This window comes from Cololabis saira, chromosome 15 (assembly GCF_033807715.1).
Source record: "Cololabis saira isolate AMF1-May2022 chromosome 15, fColSai1.1, whole genome shotgun sequence".
NCBI lineage: Eukaryota > Metazoa > Chordata > Actinopteri > Beloniformes > Belonidae > Cololabis > Cololabis saira.
This window is the reverse complement of record NC_084601.1, coordinates 20707507-20723299: the sequence shown is the minus strand read 5'-3', so window position 1 is coordinate 20723299 and position 15793 is coordinate 20707507. Positions and strand designations below refer to the sequence as shown.

Genomic DNA, 15793 nt, shown 5'->3' with positions numbered 1-15793 from the left:
TCACTCATGATGCCACGCCCCTCTCAGTTGATGCCACGCCCCCCACGCCAGATCCGGGCCAAAAGTCTGAAACTGAAAAAAAAAGAAGTGAAACTGAAAAAAAGATTTGAAACTGAAATAAAAAGATTTGAAACTGAAAAAAAGATCTGATACTGAAAAAAATAAAACTGAAACTGTAAAAAAAAAAATTCAGGTTCAAATCTTATTTTCAAATTAGCAAAACTTTTGGCCCTGATTTGGCTCCATATATATATATATATATATATATATATGTAGAAATGAAACAAAACAAACAAAAAGGGGTTGTTATTTTAAAATACAAGTAAAAACATTTGCATATATTTTCAAAATCAGGCAAAACAAAAACCATAACAAAATAGGAGCAAGGTCTGAGGCATGAATCACAAAAGCAAAGAACAAGATATGTCGTCACAAATCTTTTTAGCCATTTTGCTGGAATCAATTTTTTTGAGGGACAAAAAGAACAATTTAAAATAATTTAAAAACCAATCAAAGGAGGGCTTACCATTTCTCCACTTACAGCAGTGAATATGATATTTACCCATAAGAATAATTATATTAATCATATCAGATATAACAGCCTTCAAATTGTCTACATATAAAAAAATATGAGAAATATCAAAAACTTCCCATAGGGCTCAATGGACTCAGGACCTGCTGTTAGTCTCCTAAAGGGGCGGGGCAGTGGGGAAACCCACGTGTGACAGATACAGGAAACACAACCGTAGTGGGGGGTCTCGTCCATGCTTCATATTCACACCACATTTCCAGACCACTTTCGCTCCCACAATGCGTAATAAAAAATTGGCAGTGGCTTTATCAGCCCTCGGCCTTCTGCTTGTGGAAGAAGAAAAGAGGAGGCGGAGGCAAAAAATAAGAAGAAACCGCACCACATGGGTGAAATCATGGATACAACAGCGACAGGCTCCAGGAGTTTACCCGGACCTGTGTCGAGAGCTGGACATGAATGAAACCAACCATTTCAAAGATTTCGCTCGGCTTTTCCCTGCTCAGTTCCACTTGTGGAGGAACTTATCAGGCCAATCATCCAGAGGAAAAATACCAACTACAGGGATTGTATCTCCGTGGGGGAACGTTTGACGATTACACTGAGCTTCTTGGCAACAGGTAGGCAAGATGAACCGCGGTTGAATTGGTTTGATATTGGATATTGGATATTCAACACCCACAAAACTTGTGATACATACCACTGATTTTGGTCAAACCACTTGTGATGTGTTCATGGTCATAGACTATATATCACAAAACAGTAATTATTAAAAAATCGTATAAAAAATCATATATATGGCCTATGGGCTGTTTTAAAAATCATATATATGGGCTGTTTTAAAAATCATATATATGGGCTGATTTAATGTGGTTTAATGAATTCAACACCCATAAAACTTGTGATACATAACACCGATTGTTTCATGGGTGTTGAATTCATTAAACCTCATTAAATCAGCCCATAATATGATTTTATAATAATTACTGTTTTGTGATATATAGTCTAAATGACCATGAACACATCACAAGCAATATGACCAAAATGAGTGGTATGTATCACAAGTTTTATGGGTGTTGAATTCATTAAACCACATTAAATCAGCCCATATGATTTTTAAATCAGCCCATATATATGATTTTTTTATATGATTTTTTAATAATTACTGTTTTGTGATATATAGTCTAGATGACCATGAACACATCACAAGTGGTTTGACCAAAATCAGTGGTATGTATCACAAGTTTTATGGGTGTTGAATGTCGAATATCCAATATCCAATATCAAACCAATTCAACCGCGGTGGTTTAGATATGTTTAAAACTACAACACTTTCATTTTGTATAATGTGCTTTTTAAAGATTGAACATTGTTTGGATTTGGAATAAAGTGCGTGAACAAACAGGTGACACATTTGAAACATGATAACTAAGTTATGTGCTTGTTAATATTAACAGGGGAAAGCTTCAGGAGCCTTTCTCACCAGTTCCGAATGGGAGTATCAACGATCCGGCAATTCGTTCCTGAAACCTGTGCAGCAATACACCAGGTTTTAAAAGAGAAATACCTGAAGGTATGTGTGATTATGTTTACATCTTACATCTCGTTTACATCTTCAGCTGTGCAATACGGTTTACATCTTGGCTTTGTAGAAACATAATCTACTAGATTTAGTTACATTTGTATTGTCGATTTATAGATTTAGTTAAATTTGTATTTTGATATTGTCTCCAGTATATACAGTCATGGAAAAAATTATAAGACCACCCTTTTTTCTCCAATTTCTTGTTAATTTTAATGCCTGGTACCACTAAAGTGTATCATGTGACTAAAACAGACAGAAAAGAAAACACTGAATGCATAAAAGCACTGTTTTTGGCAGTGCAATGCCATAGCTATTGATGTAAAAACTTAAGTGATTTAGGTTATTATCAAGAAAACCATGGAAAATGGCTAGATATCAGCTCTTAAATAAAACTCTTATGAGCTATTTTTGTGGTTATCATTATGTTTGTCCTAACAAATGTACCTTTAGTTGTACCAGGCATTAAAATGAACAAGAACACAAGGAAAACAAGGGTGGTCTAATCATTTTTTCCATGACTGTATGTATTTACACAACTAATTGCATAAAAATAGGCCTCCTGTGAGTAAAAGAAACTCTTGAAACTAATCAAATGGAAATGAACTGTTCAGGTGTATTGTTATATGTCCCTACAGCATTACACCTGAACAATTCAGTTACTAATGAAATGGAAATGAATTGTTCAGGTGTATTGTTGTATGTCCCTACAGCAATACACCTGAATAATTTAGTCAATAAGATACTCACACAGAAAATCAACTTATTCAGACTCTCAGACGATCTGTCCTTTTGCCTTTTGTAATTATAATAGTAACTGGATTAGCACTGTGGTATGAATTGTCTTGAGCAGGATATGCCCAGAACTCAACCTGCATTTTGATGATGTCAGACAGACATGCGTTGGCCTATGTTAATCTTGTCTTTTGATCACAACAGACAGTATATGTGTTTCTCAAGGTTCTCTGTCCTACAAGTCAGACAGAATAGCAAATAGTTTCTTTATTTGTTTTTGTATGTATTAGGTTACTTAAACTATCCTTCATGTGTTTTATTTTCAGTGTCCAGACACAGTGGAAGAGTGGCAGCAAGTAGCCGATGGATTCCAGGCTCAGTGGAACTTCCCAAACTGCCTCGGTGCTCTGGATGGGAAACATGTAAACGTTCGCCCCCCACCAGGAACTGAATCCGATACATTTTCCATGGTCCTGATGGCACTGGTCGACAGCAGTTACAGGTTCCTGTACGTGGATGTTGGTTGCAATGGGCGGATTTCAGATGGCGGAGTGTTTGGAGGATGCACACTGCAGGATGCCCTGGAGAATAGAACATCCAACATCCCTGCCCCTGCACCGCTTCCTGGTTCTTACCAGCTGGCTCCTTGTTGCGTTGTGGCAGATGAGGCATTTCCTTTGAAGGAGTACATCATGAAACCATATCCAAACCACAGGCTATCTGAAGAGCAGCGCATCTTCAATTACAGGCTGTCACGAGCTCGAAAGGTGGTAGAAAATGCTTTTGGCATCCTAGCCAACCGTTTTCGAGTCTTTCAAACCACCATTAACATTCAAGACACTGCCAAAGTGGAGGACATTGTTTTGTCTTGCTGTGCTCTACACAACTTCCTGCGGACCGAGAGCCGTGACCTATACATGGCGGGAATTGTTGACCAGGAAGGACCAGATCATGACACTGTCCCAGGAAGATGGAGAGAAGACCCTGAGCTACGGCAAGCCTCCCTGCCACACACAACCAATGCTACAACCAGAGCCGAGCAACACAGGGATGAACTATGCCGTTACTTCATCTCTGATGCTGGTGCGGTGCATTTTCAGTGGGGCAAAATATAGTAAATTATGAGGGAAAAACCTTTCATACATGTCAGAAGTATGGATGTGTGATGTAAATAGTGTATATACAGTATTTGTTTTCTGGATCTTTTATTTTGGCTTGATGTTAATTACTCGTTCATTGTGCCTTACTGTGGATTCATGTTTCTTTGGCATGTATGCATGTGGTGTCTGAATATCAAAAAATCACAGTATCTTTTACCTGAAGATGGAGTGCCTTAGTTTTTTTCCACAGTTCTGTGCACTATTCAAGGACTAATACAGTTTCTAGCAAGACTTGCTGGATTTTGTTATTTATAACACATGCCAACTATCTGCTTGAGGAATAAACACATTTGTGGTGTATTTAAAATAGATGGTCAACTTATATTAACCCAAGTTTCCACTTATCTCTATATGTGTGGCTGTATTAACTCCAATATGACATTCACAAATGGTTATTTAAAACAACTGTTAACTGATTAGATTAGTTAAAAATGGTGCTTCTTGATAAAATGATCTATAGTGTAAAAAAAAACTAGAATACCATCTGTTTAAGTCAAAAAGTGTTTTAATATCTGAGTGCAATACAATGAAATACAAAGAAAAATATAAAAACGTAGGTAGTAAAAAAAACAATATAAACATGTAGGAATTATTTACAGTAGCACATCAAAAATTACAACAAAGTTAAATGTGTTTTAGATGTTTCTGTCTGCCTCTGGTCCACCAAATACTTGAAGAGGCAGTTGTCCACCTCATGCTGGAAATATGGCAATACATGTGGTGGCAACTGCATTCTGTGTTCAATGTTTTTACAGTATGCAGAGAGGAATCATCATGGTCGTCCTGAAGCATCCTTTCCAGTGTTTTACCGATGCTACGCATCAGACTGGTTGACTCACTGCTGGACTCATCAAGTGCCTTTTTGCTGCGCTTCACCTGAGGCCTCGGACTGGAGGTGCTTGGCAAAGTTGAAGACGACGTCCCTCCACAGATTGTTGATTCCGCGAGGGGACTACTGGGCCTCGAGTCAGTCTCAACAAAGCCGGGCTCCTCTGGGGTGCTGGCACAGGTCTCACTGGCAGAGGTGTCAAGTAACAAAGTACAAATACTTTACTTAAGTAGAAATTTTGGTTATCTATACTTCATTGGAGTAATTATTTTTCAGACGACTTTTTACTTTTACTCCTTACATTTTCACGCAATTATCTGTACGTTTTACTCCTTACATTTTAAAAACAGCCTTGTTACTCTATTTCATTTCGGCCTTTAAAAAAAAACTATCCAGTTAAATTGCTCCATCCGGATAGAGTGAATTTGGTTGTGGTTGTTTCAGATGTTCTTGTCCAGTTTTGTTCTTACATCCGTTCCCTCAGATTCCTGCAACTAAACTTGGATGTACATTCCAATAAAGGTTAGGATAAATGATAACATGCCTCTGAAGTTTGACTTTTTGCACCATTACAATACTTATAGGCAACTAGTCATCATATCTCCTGCTCTCTGAAACACATGTTAATGCTCAATAGTACACATATATGGTTCTTTAATATATTTGCATTATACTAAGATGCATTCATTTTCAATGGCTTTTGTCCTTAATGGCTTTTTCCCCCCTTACATTACTTTTACTTTTATACTTTAGGTAGTTTTGAAACCAATACTTTTATACTTTTACTTGAGTAAAAAACTTGAGGTGATACTTCTACAGGAGTATTTTTAAACTCTAGTATCTATACTTCTATCTGAGTAATGAATGTGAATACTTTTGACACCTCTGCTCACTGGAAGGTGAATCTGTATCAGCAGCAGCCGTTGAAGGTTCCTTAAAAAAATAGATTCACAATGAGGGGGATTTAATACCATGGATTATTAAAACTTTTCACCAAGCATTCATAACAATATTAGGTAATTGTGTAAACAATATCTTGAAATTAAACGCAACGCCAAACGCATCCCGCCTAAAGCGGAAGCTCTTACTGTATCTTCAAAATAAAAGCATGTTTGAATCAAATGGAGGCGTTTGGAAATTGGGTTTTACGAGCATCATCAAGTTGAAATACTAATTCAGTGTATTACATAACTTGTCCGAAATCTGCTTGTGTTACAAAATACGTTCACATCACAATACAAATAACTGTCCGTAAAAATGTAAGTTGCTAATGTGGCTACAACTGCTTCCTTTTAATTACCACTCATCAGGGGTGGAAAGTAACAAATTACATTTACTCACGTTACTGTAATTGAGTACTTTTTATGAGTGATTTGTAATTTTCTAAGTAGTTTTTGAAATATGTAATTTTTACTTTTACTCGACTACATTTTGACCCAAGTATTTTACTTCGCTACATTTGAACCCCCTCACATTAGCCTACTGAGTACAACATTTTTGGTTAAAATCTTGTGGGCATTTTATTGTGGATTATTGTGAATAGCAGGATCCTGTGGGCATTGGGCACTTTATTTTGTGTTTGAATACTTTGATTCTGGTTTTAGTGTTGTCGGTTGGACTGAAAATAGTTTGCACTTTACAGTACAGGTTGTGACTGTCCTTTTTGTCCTGTTCTGCGGAAGTAAGAGGATCTTGTTACTGAGCTCAGCCGAGCTTTTACAAGTGTGGATGTGTACTTTAATATGCCTCGAAGTTAATTAAAACAACTTGTGCTGGATTTGATTCGTGACTCATCCTTTTTTTGCATTAAACAACTGAAAGTAACTTTTAGTCAAATTACATTTTAAATGAAGTACTTTTGTACTTTTACTCAAGTAAATTTTTAGATGAGTACTTTTACTTTTACTTTGAGTAGGATTTAAGCAAAATAAATATACTTTTACTCAATTACAATTTTTCAGTACTTTTTCCACCTCTGCCACTCATTTGATTTAATTTTAATGTTTGTTTTCTTCCACTAGTAATAGTCTCATAAAGTTCCCAAACGAGACAGTGACACATAATTCATGTTAAAAGGCAAAGTAACTACGCTTTAATTCCATGCTTATATTTTGAAAATTAAATGCGAGGCGAAATTTGGCTGCATTTGTGTACATCCGGTGACTTGAGTCGCGTTTTAGCCTGATCTGAGGCGTATAACACTACACCTTGCTGGAGCATACTTTTTTAAATATTTTGACCATCGTCTCGTGAATATTCTGACAAAGTGTTTGGAAGAGTGAAAAGACATCGTCTGAAACTGAGTGAAGTGTAGATTACTGGTCGCTGAACGCCTGTTTGCAGCGGGCTGAGGTGAGGCTGGGGGGATGGGAGTGCTGCTGCACTCAAGCCTGAATTTTGGTTCCGCGTCAAATCGACGGCGTAGGCTACGCGGCGACGCCCAACGTACGGTGCGCGTCGCCGCGTTCCTTACGCCGTAGATTCTGCGTCGGTGTAACGCGGCACCATAAATCAGCCTTCAGTCCTGCAAGGAGAAATAACCATCTTCAGAGCAAAACATGAACTTATTACCTTCACCTAGACACATGCATCCATACTTTTTATATGCAAAAAACGTGAACGAATGAATGACAAAGCCATACTCTGTTACTGACCAAAGTAGGGCTGCATAAAGCAACTAAAACTTTTAATATTTGATTATGTAGTGTTGAGGATTTTTCCAGCTTTTTATTTTTATTTTCAATTCAATTTTGTGTATTAAGTTCTGGTAAATCCTTCCTGTCAGGCACCGAGCAGGCTGGAGCTGGAAGCTGACATCAGGAGCCATGCGGCCTCTGCGGCCCCAGGGGCCAAACGTAAGACTGTGATTTGATTGATTGAAATCTTTATTTCGAGCATACAAAAAAACAATTACACAAAACAAAAAAGAATGCAAATAGTCATTAAACAGCATTAAGCATTAGGTCTATGCCATTTCAGTGATGCTGATATTCAGTGTAATTTAGCTACTATAATGGTAAATAATGCAATTTCAAGTCGATAATTCTGTGTATCGTCATTGTTCACGTTTCATCTCCAAATTAAGTACAATTTAAAGCAGCACAATGTAACTTTCAGCTTTTGTTGAGTTTGGCGGCTCCTTTGGACAAAAGTGGTAGTGCTTTACCAGTAATGTGGCAGGGTTCCTACCATCCACCTCAAAGTTACATAGTGTCAGTGAAGGTGATACAGACCCCTCAGACCATGACAGAGGTGTCATTAAACCTGTTGGAAGTTGATGTACCATCACAATCACTCTGGAAATATTATATTAAGGTGGAAAAGTTACATTGTGCTGCTTTAAATCAGTAACATTTACTATTCATTACTTTTCTGAGGTGGAGGGGGGTGTTGGAGGCTGGTTATTGTGTTACATGACTTTTGGACTAGTTAGTAGTTGAGTCAATCCTCCAATGGTGCAGAAATAGCAGTAGTGCAGTCGCCACACATAAATGATATCAGCTGATGGATGAAAACATTTATAGTGAGTTCAACATCATTATCCACTTCTCTGGGTTATTGAGCTGCAGTTGAAAACAACCTCATATGGAAACTAAGCAGCTGAACCAGGATGGTGCTGATGTTCTACAATTCACACAAGATGATGAAATAGCTACCGGTAGGTTGTTTTTGGTCTCAGTCTCGGTCTTGAGCTGAACTAGTCTTGGTCTTGGTCTTGATACTCTTGGGTCTTGGTAGTATCTTGGTCTCGGTTTAGGTGGTCTTGACTACAAGTCTACTGTGAGATTTGCCGTCGTCTTTACAGGCGCAACAGGCATGTTCTGTTACATCTAATTTGCACACGACTAGTTATGTCCTTGTTTTGGTATTTTGTGGGTGGAAGAGTGAAGTGCGGCTTACTAGTATAACTAGACGCTGCCCACCTGAGCGTTGTCATGACAGCGGGCTTCCTGTCAGACAGCTGTCAAACTCAGAAGAGAAGGTAGGGGGTGACGGGTAATACATGGTTTGTGAAGTACAGAACCAATAACATCAACTGTTGGGAGTCTTACCCCCCTAGGCTGCATTTGTAAATAAGAAATTTGTTCTTAATCTGCTTGCCTGGTTAAATAAAGGTTAAATAAAAAAATAAATAAATTTGAAACCCAGATTTCAGACTGATCCGCCTTTCAGCTCGGCGTTAGCTCTAGTTCAGTGTTGGGACAGATTTCCATCCATGTTAGACCTCTGTAGTCGCATGTTACGCATTCATCCATGCTCACGGGACGTACAGAACATAATGAAACAGCTGAGAACCCAACAGAAAACCATCACTATTGCAGATTTATGGTCACATGTCCTTCCTCCTGCACATGTACACATTGGCCTGGTTTCCCAGATCAGTTAAGTAGCTCTTAACAGCGAAAGACTTCTTTCAAACCTTCTTAAGGAGCCTGTGAAAGAAGTCTTTCGCTGTTAAGAGCTACTTAACTGATCTGGGAAACCGGGCCATTTACAATTGGATAAAACTGCTGCATGAAAACCAGTGTGTAACACGTGGGAACAATTTAGAAGGTGCAGCTTCCAGGTACCACCCAGTCCTGTGATGTCATCCAAGGCAAATGGTGTTTCATAATTCACTGATTCCATTAATATGCATTTATTTTGGTGTTCAATTTCCAGTTTAAAGTGGTTCTTCCAAAGATTAGTCTGTTGTTCCTCCAGGGATTATTTTTTTTTTACCATACAGGTTGCAGATTGCTCTATTTGAGTATTATGAACATTCATAACAGGGACTGTGCCATCATGATGCATCATGATGGGCTGACGAGGACATCGTCAGCCCATCAGTCATCTTTCTTTATTTCTTCCTTTCTTAGCAGTCAAGATGCTGTTGGGAAGATCGCGGTGTGACACGTCGCTGGGTTTGCTGACCCAGAAGTTTGCAAACCTTCTACATCGTTCGGCAGATGGAGTGTTGGACCTCAACTCCGTCTGCCGGGAGCTTAACACACAAAAGAGACGCATATATGACATCACCAACGTCCTGGAAGGAGTCAAGCTCATCAAGAAGACCAAAAACCAGGTCCAGTGGTTGTAAGTAGAAGGGCCAGCAGTGGCTGCTCTTTCATTGATTTAAAACCAAAGGGGACAATGTGATGGGTTCACAGCGACGGCGTCTAGAGGCTACATGACTGCTGAGTGATGAACTGTACTTCTGTTACTTTAAAGTGCTGGTGGTATTATGTTTAAGTTTTTTGGTCTTGAAACATACTTTAGACACCCAAAGGTTCCCTCTCCAGCACATACGGTGCTTTTTCTTAAAAAAACATGTATATAATGGCCCCTTTAATGCTGAGAGCTTTTCCTCAAAAGTATTATGTTTTGGTAAGCGGCGAGGGCGACAGAGGAAAAGGCCAGTGATCTAAACCTCACTGTAATGGCGCTTTTACACTAGTACCTACTCAGCGCGACTCGACTCGCCACGCCCCGGTTTTGCGCTTCTCCACTAAGGGTGGAGGCGGGTGGAGGCGTGCCGAGTAGATACTTTTTCTGTATCTATTTTGCCGAGGTTTTAAGCGGCTGAGTCGGCTGTATCTGACGTCATCACATTACACGCCACCGATTGGTCGGGGGGCGGGGCCGATAGACATTTGAGTCAGGAAGCGGGAATCGGCGCAAGAGCGGCTCGCGGCTTCTTCATTTTATTCGACAGGCAATGGCAGCAAAAGTCTGTTTGTTGATCCAACTCTGAGGTGCAGATGTTCATAAACCTGGTGGCTGAGGAGAGAATTAAAAGGGATCTAGACGGGTGATAAGGAACGACCAGATCTACCCGGAGCTCTGTCACTTCATGCGCTCGCGGCTCCCAACAGACTTTTCAGCAGCGCCGAAACAAACAAACAAAAAAAGCTTATTTTACTTTAAATTTTTAACTTGATATCGAACACAAGCCACAGACCCAGCAGCACATATATCATCTAATCCATCTTCTACATCTTTAGTGTTGTTGTCTTCTTCGTTTAGATCAAACAATCAGATATGTCACAGCAGCTTCGCTCCAATCTACTTCTCATCTGGGTGTCTAAAAACAAACAAGGACAAGGCAAGTGGAGGCGAGAAGAGTCGAGTCGCGCTCAGTAGGTACTAGTATAAAAGCGCCATAAATGTCCGGAGGAAGCTGTGGTCGTTTTTGCAGGCTGTTGCTTGGTTTTCCGTAGTGTTGTTTTTGTCAGCCTGTTTCAATTTTAGTTTTAGTCTAGTCTTTGGGTCAAGCTATCCTTTTAGTTTTTATTAGTTTTAGTCACGTTCATTCTCCTTTTAGTCGTGTCAAGTTTCAGTTGACTAAAAATCTGAGCATTTTAGTCTTATTTTAGTCAAAGAATTTATTTAGCAAAACCCATTTTACAATTCAAACAAGGTTATCATATTATCGTTACCTTTATAGACTCAAGAATACATTCATTCCAGATACAGAAGACTCTAATTTGAGTTTACAACATATTTATTTTTCCGCATTTCTCCCCATCTTTTTCTTTTTCGACAACACATTGGGTTTTCTTTTCCACGTCTATGTAGGAAAGTGTATCCAAAGATGGTTTTCTTCTTCTTCTCCCAGCCCCAGAGAAGATCCCCGCATTTCTCTATGTAACTTTGTTTTTAGTTGGCGTGAACCTAGAGCTCTGCGTTAACGGCATCAGCCTCTAACCTGCAGCTGCATCTTCTGGATCTGATTCCCCGCTGCAGCGACTGGGATTTCCACGTGACGTCACCCAGCAGCAGAACTAAACCACAGGAAACAACTTTGTTACAACATTTTGTCTCGTCTCATTTTGGTCAACAAAAATGAAGACACATTTTAGCAGAGTTTTTATTTTGTAATCTACATTTTAGTCTAGTTTTTATTAATCTACGATGTTGCATTATATATTTTCCTCAGATGATGGTTTGTTGACGACGATATTTAGTCATAAATAGTCACTTTAGTTGTCCCTGTGTCGTGTGATGCGTGTCCATAGGGGCGAGCACGTGGGTGAACAGAAGAACGGAGAGCTGAAGGCTCTCATTGAGGAGGAGGAGAAGCTGGATGAGCTGATTCAGCGTTGCACACTGCAGATGAACCTTCTCTGTGAGGACCGCCACTGCCAGAGATATCCTTTGTTTGTAAATGAAGCTTCCTTTAACTGTCTGATTTCAGTCAGAGCTGAACTTTTAGTCCCCTGATGTGACAGAAAAAAACAATTGTTGTTGTCCGTTCAGAAGGCACATTTATGCCAAAAAAGATGTTTTCTGCAGTTTTGTTTTATCGAATTCTCCAATCACAGTGACCTTCTTTGACCTTGGGGATCACATACGCCTATTTGACTTATAAGGATGTCAGTCAGATTCCGTGGTTGAAAGAACAGACTGTGATCGTGATCAAAGCTCCTGCAGGGACTAAACTTCAGGTGCCGCATCCGGAGGAGGTACGTACGATGGGATGGTCAATAGTCACAGCACTGCCACATCCCCCGACGTGAGTGTCTGTCGTTGGCTACCTTAATGATATCAGCCTGCGTTTCCCTGATGCTCAGAGCTTCCAGGTCCACCTCAGTAGCGTCCATGGACCCATCGAAGTGTTCCTCTGCACGGACAAGCCCCTCTCTGTGGAATCCCTAGCAGCAGCAGCTGCCGCGAGCAGCCACTTGGAGTCAGCCGCCTCTGGGAACGATGTCTTCCTCCCGCTGCCTTTCTCCTCCTTCATGCAGGCATCTTCTAAACGTGAGCTTTCTGTTTGGGAATCGTCATCACGGCTAGGGCTGGGTATCGATTCTGATTCTTAAGAATCGATTATCACCATTTGATTTGATCCGATATTGATCTGTGTTAGTGTTATTAAAAAGGTTTTATGAGCTGTTGCCTGAATTATACGACTGTAAAATAACTAGTGAAATAATAATACAATAATTATTGTGAAATAACTAAGAAATAAATAACTCAAATAGGCCTTTCAATATCCATTTAAAGTGCAAAAAAAGAAGGAAATTGCAACAGCTCATGCCGTAAACAAATCATTTTAGCTTGTCTAATTTATTCTGTCACCAGACACACATATTGCCATGATGCACCCAGCATTTTTCAGGTATGTCATGACAAACCGTGTCCGATAACAGAAGAAACCAAACAAGCTATAGTTAATATAGATAATATGAAATTCATTGAACTAATATAACATTTAGAAATTTAAGCTGAAATATCCAGTATTTTCTCTAAAGAGAAGTTTATTTAGTTCAGGAGTTTTCAAAACCAGCGCTTTGTTAACACTGTGGTTGATCTTTGACGCCATGTTCATTGTTTGATAGTTTCACACCACGCGCATGTGTGAATTAAATGACGTGACTAGTGGGATTAAAGTTCACCGGGTGAAAATGTAATGGTGGAAAAAAATCGATCTTTAGACATACAAATCGATTTTTAGGAATTAATATGAGAATCGATTTAGAATCGGAAAATTGATTTTTTTCAACACAGGCCTAATCACGGCACAGGGAATATCAGCTTCTGGCTTTACACAGAAAACCAGTCAAATATCTGATCTTTAAGCTAATCCCTTCTAATCATTATCTCTCTATGTCCTTGTCTTCTTTCCAGAGGATACAAACAATAGTTGCGGAGTTGACAGTTTCTCAAACCAACAGTCCCAGCTGACACAACACTCCCCCCGGTCTAGTTTCTCCTCCACGCCCAGCCCCCTCCAGCTTCCCCACGACCACGGCACTCCCCCTCCGCCCTTCTCTCTCAGTGAGGAGGAGTACCTTCTGGACCTGGCGGAGGATGAGGGCATCACAGACCTCTTCCCCATGGACCTGGGCCAGTCGCCCATGGACATGTCGCTTCTCTGAGCAGGCGACGGAGGTCTGCACAAACCGGACGCCGAGTAGATGCAATAAACAAAGACAAAGTGTGCGCAAGTCTTTCTTTTGGAGGTACATTTTCATTGGCCTCACTGGGATTTATCATCATCTTTCCTGCAGACCGCGGAGGAGTGAATGTCTTCTGTCGTGCATTTTGTTTGTTTAGGACCTTTCATCTAGTTTTCACACCTTTTTTGATCATTTCTCTCCAAAGTATGAACATAGCGGTCTATATTGTACAGTTCTGTCATTCTGTGGTAGAAATGTCTTCGTCTGCTGAGATTCTGATGATTATGTTTGTGCGTATATCCCAAAGGAACCTTGAGAGATGGTGCATCACAGCTGAAAGATTTTGTAATTGGAATTAAGTAATTATTTTTCCTTTTTTTTTTTTTTTTATTGCTTAAAGTTCCTCCAGAGAGTTAACTTAATGCTTTTGTACTGGTTTTCAGATGATCTGTAAATCTTGTTTTGTGTTACATGGATTAATCCTAGGTTTTTTTGTTTGTTTGTTGTCGTGTTTCTGTCTCCTGCCCAGTAGTATCAGCCCAGCAGGAAATTGCCTTGTAAGCTATTAATCACGGTGGGATTCTCCCTTTGTGACACTGTGAAGCGCTCTCAGCTTGGAATCATGCAGATGTGCCTCGCCTTTCCTCTACAGGGTCTGTCCTGGATTGTAGAACATCAGAGACAGGTTGATGCATGTCAGGTGGGATTGGTTGGCTGCTTCCACGCTCCTGTTGCTGCGCTTGCAGGCTAACTGCTTTGTTGCCGCGGCAGCTGACGGAGCGGTAACATCATCCTTCCAGACTCTACCAGTCAAAGGACTTGATGTATTTCAAGGCTGTGAAAATGTGAAGAACTGTTTGTCACCACGGTTGGAGTGGAATGGCTGTACTATTAAAACCATGTGGTGTTCACTTGAGCATCTATGAGAGCCCTTGAAAATGATTTGCAGCACAACAAGACTGTTTTTGTAAACTCAAACTGTTATTTGCATCTGATGACAATAGACATGAACCAGGCCAGGAGGAGGTTCATGTCGCCTAACGACTGAATTAAAGTGGCTGATGGAGGATCGGTGCATATGTGGGTGTCATCTTTGCTTTGAAAATAAGAATGAAAAATGAGAATAAGACTAACCAAAACCAGGCTTCTTTGTTGATGGCTATTTTAGTCTATGTGATGAATGGAAACGTTCACCACTAGATTGTTTGTGAAAACTACTTCATGGTAGAAGTGATTCACAGCACGATTGTCGTCCCTCAGGGCCATTTATGTGTGTAACCCAGCTTGTTATCATTGTGTCAAACGTAGAAGACGACGTATCCGGGTTCATGAGCACATTCCCAACCAGACTGGTTCAAATCTGGAGTTTTCTTGTATGAAATTAGAAAATATAACCGTATAAGGTTTACATCTTTAATTACAGTCAAGCTAATTCCTGTAAACTGTATATTTTGTGGTAGCATATGCATCTTTTTACGTCTTTCACCACTCAGTGCAGCGTTAATGTCAATCAGTCAATCTTTATTTGTATAGCCCTTTTAAAACAACCACTGTTGACCAAAGTGCTTTACAGTTATAATCAAATAGAAACATGGACTACAAAAATAATAAAACACATAGAGACTTAGAATGATAAAAACATTCCAGAAAAACTAATGAAAAGAAACAAAAGTATAAAATCCATCAATAAAAAAGGCTATTATAAGCCAAATGCCAATCTGAATAGGTGCGTCTTTAGTTTGGATTTGAATTGACGCGGGTTAGGGAGGGGCCGTAACTCAAGGGGAAGCGTGTTCCAGAGGTTAGGACCAGCTATACTACAAAAGTGCGATCAACCCACGTTTTCACCTTCCTCCCTGCAACCTTTACCCGCTGGGTTGACAGAATTTTATAACATTGCAGATATGAGGGACCAAGGTGATTTATAGCACTGAAAACAAACAAGAGCTTAATATGAATTCTAAGTTCAACAGGGAGCCAGTGTAAAGAATAGAGGACAGGTGTGATGTGGTCGTGCTTCTGAGTATTTGTTAGCAGGCGAGCAGCAACGTTCTAGACAAGTTGCAAACTACGCAG

At 39.8% G+C, this 15793-nt stretch overlaps 2 protein-coding genes across 3 annotated transcripts; both read left to right on the top strand.

Moving 5' to 3' along the window:
- The first annotated feature begins 808 nt into the window (after window positions 1-808).
- LOC133461167 (uncharacterized) lies at window positions 809-4140 on the top strand. The gene is made up of 3 exons (XM_061741958.1): window positions 809-1149; window positions 1987-2102; window positions 3173-4140. Exons 2-3 carry the CDS (start codon window positions 2022-2024, stop codon window positions 3959-3961), a joined length of 870 nt encoding a protein of 289 aa, XP_061597942.1. The 5' UTR covers window positions 809-1149; window positions 1987-2021; the 3' UTR covers window positions 3962-4140.
- Window positions 4141-7004: 2864 nt separating this feature from the next.
- e2f3 (E2F transcription factor 3) lies at window positions 7005-14784 on the top strand. Of its 2 annotated transcripts, XM_061741956.1 has the most exons (7): window positions 7005-7187; window positions 7621-7690; window positions 9695-9911; window positions 11834-11968; window positions 12169-12280; window positions 12389-12575; window positions 13446-14784. In XM_061741956.1, the coding sequence occupies exons 3-7, from the start codon at window positions 9703-9705 to the stop codon at window positions 13694-13696; spliced, it is 894 nt and encodes a 297-aa protein (XP_061597940.1). In that variant the 5' UTR covers window positions 7005-7187; window positions 7621-7690; window positions 9695-9702; the 3' UTR covers window positions 13697-14784. The 2 variants fall into 2 exon arrangements, with proteins under 2 accessions (XP_061597940.1, XP_061597941.1); XM_061741957.1 differs by lacking the exon at window positions 7621-7690.
- Window positions 14785-15793: the final 1009 nt, after the last annotated feature.

Excerpts from the sequence above, each read along its gene's own strand:
- LOC133461167 (XM_061741958.1), top strand. The coding sequence starts at position 2,022 with ATGGGAGTATCAACGATCCGGCAATTCGTTCCTGAAACCTGTGCAGCA. Across the intron at positions 2,103-3,172 it reads TAAAAGAGAAATACCTGAAG|TGTCCAGACACAGTGGAAGA; the intron begins GTATGTGTGATT and ends TTTTATTTTCAG.
- e2f3 (XM_061741957.1), top strand. The coding sequence starts at position 9,703 with ATGCTGTTGGGAAGATCGCGGTGTGACACGTCGCTGGGTTTGCTGACC. Across the intron at positions 9,912-11,833 it reads AAAAACCAGGTCCAGTGGTT|GGGCGAGCACGTGGGTGAAC; the intron begins GTAAGTAGAAGG and ends GCGTGTCCATAG. Across the intron at positions 12,281-12,388 it reads AGGTGCCGCATCCGGAGGAG|AGCTTCCAGGTCCACCTCAG; the intron begins GTACGTACGATG and ends CCTGATGCTCAG.